Source organism: Podarcis liolepis (assembly GCF_965112155.1).
Source record: "Podarcis liolepis genome assembly, chromosome: Z".
Classification (NCBI taxonomy): domain Eukaryota; kingdom Metazoa; phylum Chordata; class Lepidosauria; order Squamata; family Lacertidae; genus Podarcis; species Podarcis liolepis.
The window spans coordinates 22,062,044-22,069,311 of record NC_139570.1 but is presented as its reverse complement, the minus strand read 5'-3'; the positions used below and the strand labels follow the sequence as shown (position 1 = coordinate 22,069,311).

The 7,268-nt window shown below is 44.3% G+C and overlaps 1 protein-coding gene across 1 annotated transcript in view; it reads left to right on the top strand.

Moving 5' to 3' along the window:
- Nucleotides 1–7,268, top strand: part of LOC310698028 (sodium/hydrogen exchanger 2-like) — a 31,028-nt gene continuing 23,760 nt past the window's right edge. Inside the window, exons 1-3 of the mRNA XM_083484739.1 lie at nucleotides 1–72; nucleotides 3,874–4,337; nucleotides 6,799–7,049. Of these exons, the coding sequence (XP_083340865.1) occupies nucleotides 48–72; nucleotides 3,874–4,337; nucleotides 6,799–7,049 (740 nt within the window). The 5' untranslated portion in view covers nucleotides 1–47. The remainder of the gene's footprint in view (nucleotides 73–3,873; nucleotides 4,338–6,798; nucleotides 7,050–7,268) is intronic.

Below are 7,268 nucleotides of genomic sequence, written 5' to 3'. Positions count from 1 at the left end.
TAGACTATCAGCATGTCCAAGTGCCCTTTGAGATTACCCTGTGGATCATGTTGGCTTCCTTGGCTAAAATAGGTAGGTTTCTCCAGGCAGGGGTTGGTGGGCTGGGTAGTAGAGCATCTGCTTCGCGTGCAAAAGTTCCCAGGTTGAGGATACAGATTTAGAAGAAAAGACAAGCAAATGCATCTAAAGCCCATCTAGTCTTCTTCTCTCTGGACTATCATCCAGGTAGGGAAGGGAGAGACTCATACCTGCAACCCTGGAGGGCCACTGGAAGTCAGTGTTGACAATACGAAGCTAGACAGACCATTGGTCTGACTTGGGATAAGGCAGCTTTCTGTGTTAGTCCCAGGGAGTGGGTTGGGATGGTGGATAAATTTGGTATGGTTTGCACCGTAATCTGAACATAACTAATACAAGCTTCCCAAAAGTATATGTGAGTTGAAATGCAGCTGCACTTCAAAATTCGCTGTATTTTGTGACGTGGTTCTTCAGCAAGATAATGCGAACAAACGTGCATAATGTTAGGGGGCAGAAAAACGCACATGATAGTGAAAGTACAAACATGCATCATATAAGGCATAACTGCTTGCAACAAGCTGTATATTAGGATAAATTCACACTAATATGTTGGTGAGTTTTCATGAGGACTTAAAAAGGTTTGCAAACTGATGCGGAAATGTGGAAAGCTGAATTTAAGATTGGAGAAACGGAAGAATTTTTTTAGGAAGTCTGATCCATTCATCTCTAGGGGTGAGGTATATTTTACGAGTGTTTATTGGGCACCTTGCCTCTTGCGGGTACCGTTTTGAAATGCATGTGGAGACTTTCGTTTAACAGCAATGCCAAATGCCAAAACTGTACACAAGCGTCCTGTGAAACAATCAAGAAAGTTCAAAGAAATCAGACCACGTCCAAATCTTTATAGAGGCGTATCAATGAGTTATTTTTAGCAATATAAACTGTGACATGACATAATGCATGGTTCAAATTGTAAACAGTGCTTTTTTCTAGGGGAAAAAGATGCTGCCAGGGTAAAAGCACTGATTGTAACACTTTGAAGCTCTTGTTTTGTCTGTACAGGGACTCTGCAACAGGCCTCTCTGATTGCTATCTGTCTATAAAAAAAATCCAACCTCCTCCAATCCATTTGTTTCCTTCAAGAACAATAAAACAGCTGAATCTTTCCAATGAGACAGTAAGAATCCCCCCATTAATGTATTATTCAGATGCACAAATTAGCCGGCTGCATTGTGCAGCAGTATGGATGGAGGGCTTTAGAAGGCTGCATTGATGTTTTCCGTTCATTTGAAGTATGAATGATTCACGTACATTTAAATTGAATTCTCCACAACTAATAAAGCCGTCTCTGATTACAGGCACTCAAAAGCTTTTTGGAACTGCAGACAATAAACCCTGAGTACATTTTTTTAAATAAAAAAGTTAAATGTCTTTCTGAAAGATTATGTTGAGTTGACCACATCATATATTTTGCTTGGAAAAGTATTTAATGAGCAGCTGTTGAAATCTAAATACCTCTAGCTATTTTTAAAGGTAGGGCTAGATCCAAAAATTCTTGGGATGCAGGATCCTGACCACTGGGCTGCTGTCAGGACAAAGCGTAATTTAATTGCTGGTCCTATATGCGTTTTAACCATTGTTTTTAACGACCTTGTTTTTATTACTTTGTATTTTATAATAATGTTTTTCTAAATGTTGTAAGCTGCCTTGAATCCCAGCTTGGGAGAAAGGCAGGATATAAATACATTAAATTATAATGAATACATTCTATAAACTATTTAGTTAATAATCCACACACTGCAGGACCCCCGCCCCCTGCCCCCCCTTTCTGCAATTCAGTTAAAGCTCTGAAGAAGACATCACGAGGTATCTCCTTCTTAGGGGCTTTTTTAGATCAGGAAAAATGGGCAGCTAGGGAGAATGCAGAGCGCTGGAGAAATGCTTACTAGAAAGAAACACCTAGGCAGTGTGTATACACACCTAGAGGTGTAGCAAACCCAGATGGTACACAGCGCGGAATTTTTTTTGTCACTCCCCCCCCCCCGACAGCTCAGGGTAGGCTTGGGAGTCGTGGGCGAGCACCAAATGTCACCCCCTCAGCGAAGACACCTTGGGTGGTCCGCTCCCCCTTCCTACACCTCTGCGCCCCCATCCCCACGACTCCCAAGTACCCTGAGCCGTCGGGGGAAGGGGGGAGCTATGCCGCTTTGCCAGGGTGCTGGCAAAGCGGCACAGCTCGTCTTCTCAGGAGCCACAGCTCCCATGCATCCTCCTCCCTCCAATACGATACGATAATCTTTATTATCATTGTCCCATACAAAACAACGAAATTGAAAAATCTACATAAAACGTTAAAAACCCAACAAGCCTGCTATCCCAGATATCCCAACCTGGTTAGCCCCCTAAAAACTCTGATACCCCATTTTTAAATACAATATACTCCCATAGAGACTCCTTACACTGCGTTTAAAACCAAAATCGCATTTGGGTAGAAACCTTTTCTCAGGCGGCCTCCCTCCCAGCCTGGTTCGCTGTAAAGCTGCAAAGCAGGAGTCGCTTACAGCGAGCCAGAGAGGAAGGGAGGCTGGGAGGGGGCCCCCCACTCGCCGTAACTGGCTCCTGCTGGTGGCGGCAGGATCCCACTGCTGTCTGTACAGTGCTCCAGCGGCGCCGGTGGTAAACCGCTATGTACAGCACATGTGCAGCGTTGCAACGCACAGTGCATGCGTGTGACACCGTGCATGCATTGTACATAGTGTTTTCTTGCCGGCGCCGCCTGAGCACCATATGGACGGTGGTGGGAACCTCTGCTTGCGGCTGCAGCGGCACCGTAGGGATCCCACCGACGTCCGTATGGTGCTCGGGCAGCGGCAGCAGCAAACCGCTATGTACAGCTCATGTGCGGCGTTGCTATGTACAGTACATGCGTGCGACACCGCGCATGCGTTGTACAACATAGTGGTTTGCTGCTGGCGGTGCTCGAACGCCATACAGACAGACGGTGGCGGGACCTTCTGCTCGCAGCTGCAGCCACGAATGGAGGATCCTCCACATGCGGCTGCGACGGTGTGATGGCTTCTCCCACCGATGAGCCCAGGCCGACGCAGCAGGGCAAGCATCCCCGCTGGGTGCCTTCTTGTCACCTCCCAAGACATGGAACCCGGGGTGCACCGCCCCCCCCCCGCCCCCACCTTGCGACGCCACTGTACACACCTATTTACCCTGCATCCACTGTGCTCCCACTGATGGTTTGAAAAGAAGTGAGCACATAATTTTAGCCACAGTCCATCTACCATAGACAGCCACACTGCCCCCAGCCACCTTTATGATAAACTAAGCTAAAAAAAAAATGCACATCCATTGAAATGTAACAAATCAAAAGTCCCTTGAAAACGACACAAAAAAATCAAAGTCTCTGGATAATCCCTACCAGCATTTTAGTGCACATTTCTCCTAATAATCACATTTTTACTCAAGTGCACCTTTTCTCCTAAGCAATTTTCTCCACTTTACTGTATGTGTTATGTTCAGCAATATCTTCATTTTTATGCACCCTCTCCCCTAACATGCATTTTGTAAATGTCGTTTGAAGAACTGCATCACAAAATTGGACAAGTGCAAATTCTGAAGGATAGTATTTGATTTCCCATATTGTTTTGGAAAGTGGGAATTTGATAGGTTCAGCTTTAATGCATACTAGTTCTGACTCCAGCCCACCAGGTGATTAGTTTCTGCTTCCTGACCCACAATTCAGACGACACTTGGTTTGGTGGGGACACAAGACATAAGCTGAAATGACCACAAAGCAACAAATGCTTCTGATTTCCCACTAATGTTGCCTCTTGACCTTTGCAGGTTTCCATTTGTTTGAGAAACTACCTTCTGTTGTCCCCGAAAGCTGCTTATTGATTTTCGTGGGGCTTATCATGGGAGGGATCATTTATGGCTTAAACGACAAATCCCCTCCGGTCATGGACAGTGACATCTTCTTCCTCTACCTCCTGCCACCCATTGTCCTGGATGCTGGCTATTTCATGCCCAGTCGCCCCTTCTTTGAGAACATTGGAACGATCCTCTTATATGCTGTTGTGGGGACGATATGGAACGTCTTTGGAATTGGATTCTCGCTGTATGGTATATGCCAAGTGGACACCTTCCAGCTACGTGATATATCTTTGCTTCACAACCTCTTGTTCAGTAGCTTGATTGCAGCTGTTGACCCTGTTGCTGTGCTGTCTGTGTTCGAAGAGATACATGTCAATGAGAAGCTTCACATTTTGGTATTTGGAGAATCGCTTCTCAATGATGCTGTGACAGTTGTAAGTACGTCTTCTTGAGATCTTGATGTGCATGGAAGTGCTGTTTCTAGGGTAGGGATGGGAAACCTCTGGGCCACGTTCCAAATGTGGCCCCCCAGGCCTTTTTATCTGGCCTTCAAGTCTCACCCCTCTCCCCAGTCACATCAATTCTCTACAGGCTACATCCCTCACCAGACCTACATTGTACCCTCCTTGGACATTTTTGCCTGGCTAGATTGTTTCCTCGAATTCTAATAATGCTTCTTGCTTGCTTGGATGGAATTTTTGTTGGTTGCTAGGAAAAATAGGTATATAAAAGGATAATCCCCTGGATAACAAGATCCAGGTTTGGGGCAAATACTCTTTGATGAGAGGACCCCAGCAGAGATTTAAAATCACAAAATATACAACAAAGTAAAGCGTGAAAATTATTTGGCTGTTAGACCTTTAAAATATGTCCTTATAAGTACCTTCCAAAGTTCCCCTCTTCCCCAACATAGAAAAACAACACACATTTGGTAAGTTAATTTTTTTATATATACTTACAAATTATTCAAGGGTTAGGTTCATGTGCTTTTCCATATGTCAGTCAGAAAACACAGGCAATAACACTTGAGTTACTGTGCTGAAAGTTCTTAAATTATTGGATATAGAAACACAATAAAAGCATATTAGAGCCATGCAGTCTTGAGTTTGGAGCAACCAACTCAGACCTCTTTACATGCTGAGCTTCTCAACAACAGGCCTGATTACCTTCCTCCCAAGGTGAGGGAGAGTGACCCAGCTAAGCTTGGCAGGACAGGTTACTCTATGGCATTAACCCCATTCATGTATTAATTAGACATGCTGGAAACCCAGCCAGATGGGCGGGGTAGAAATAAGATATTATTATTATTATTATTATTATTATTATTATTATTATTATTATTATTATTGAGGCTGGTTATCCCACAATTATGTGTTGGTAGTTCATGTGATGCACCAACCTTATTGAGGGCTGAGAGTCGGAATGGAGTAGTGGTTGCAGTAGAACTTGGGAGGCAAACATTTGAACCCTTGCTCAGTGATGGAACTCACTGATTGGCCTTGGATCAGTCATTGTGTCTCATCCTAACTGAGTAGTGTGGTGGCAAATACAGAAGTGCAGGGTCACTTCATGATAGTCACAGCCACACACCCCAGAGCCATGCCCCCTTCTAAAATTATACCGCCCCTAAGACTTATAAAGTCTTATAATTATACAATAATTATAATAATAATAAGAGATTGCATTGCTGAAATATACTCAGAGTCGAGAGTGGATTTCATGCTCTTTATTCAGCTCATAGTGGTGAGGAGGAATGAAAGTTTCCCCAAAGTATCTGCTTTATATACATTATTTACACAATGGGCTGCACGTGATTGGCTAATTCCGGAATTCTCCTGTAGGCCAATCAGGTTGTGGATTCACTTCCATCTGGAGCTGGGTTGGGTGGCTCCTGCAGACCAATTATACTGCTGCATTGTTCTAGGACCAATCAGACTGCTGCATTTTGGATCCTATTGTTCTAGGACCAATCAGACTGCTGCATTTTGGATCCTATTCAACTCAGTACATAACAATTGCAGTGATCAATGCAGATCTCCATGTGTTGTTTTTCAGCCAGACCTACTATTTTCTCTGTACATAGATTGATGTGCTCCAATATCTTCTTTCAGAATGACTTGTGTTTTCCTTGAAGTTCCATTGCACAAAGTATTTATTGAAACTGAAGCACCTTGTGTTTTCAGTCATTATAAATCCATAGCTTTGAAGCATAGAGAACAACTCTTTGGTGCTCTTCCCACATGCCTTCTCCAGAGTGACCCTGGGAGCCAATCCTCAATGGCTGATTAACTTCATTTTACTCTGATGGACTCCAAGCAGCCCAAAGAGTGAGAAGACTTCTTCCCAGTGGTTAAAAAGCTCCCCTTTAAGCTGATTGGGCAGCTCTAAGATGCTGGAGACAGGGACCCTGTTGGGACCCTGCTGCAGAAATAGTAATGGGTCTTTGATGACCTTCCTCCCGCACTGCACAACCCTAGACCACTACACCTCTGTCCTAGCCTACCTCTTAGAGTTGTTGGGAGGATAAAGTGGTATGGGAGAAGAACCATATATATGGCCCCAAGCTGCTTGGAGGAGGAACAGGATTGGATATGTGGAAATCTGGATATGGTCAGTGCCTAGATGGGAGACCTTTGGGAAAGTCTGTATGCTCCATGCTGGGTTCTGCCATGCCAGAAATGCAAAAGATAAATGCAACACTCCTATGGTTTCAGTAATCCTGCTTAGACCAAAGGTGAAAGGACCAGAATAATAAGCAAAAATAGAGAAGATTAATTTGCCCCATGTTCCACCACATGGGGATCCTACCTTGTAAAGATCTCTCTCTCTCTCTCTCTCTCTCTCTCTCTCTCCATTAAAACCTTTCTGTTTTGTTCATTTCTGTCTTCTTCTTAGGTCTTGTATAAGCTGTTCAGGTCCTACTGTGAAATGCCGTCAATTAAAACAGCGGATGTGTTCGCAGGAATTGGGAAGTTTTTTGTGGTCGGAATTGGCGGGGTCCTGGTGGGCCTCCTGTTTGGCATGATAGCTGCCTTTACCACACGATTCACCAAAAATATTCGTGTGATTGAGCCCCTTTTTGTCTTCCTCTACAGTTACCTGTCCTATCTCACAGCAGAAATGTTCCACCTGTCCGGTATTGTGGCGTAAGTCGATTGAGGGACTTCACAGTATTTCACGCTTGCATGGCTCAGTGTTGAACCAAACTGGGCCTAAAGTGCAAGCTTTCAGAAGTATCGGCATTGTGGTTAGGATTATGAGGGTGGTGGCAACGGAAATCAGTGTGGTAAACAGAAAGTTATGGGAAATTAGCCCAGGGACAAAAACCTATTTGTTGTAGCTATATGAACAGGCAGAAATTGGGA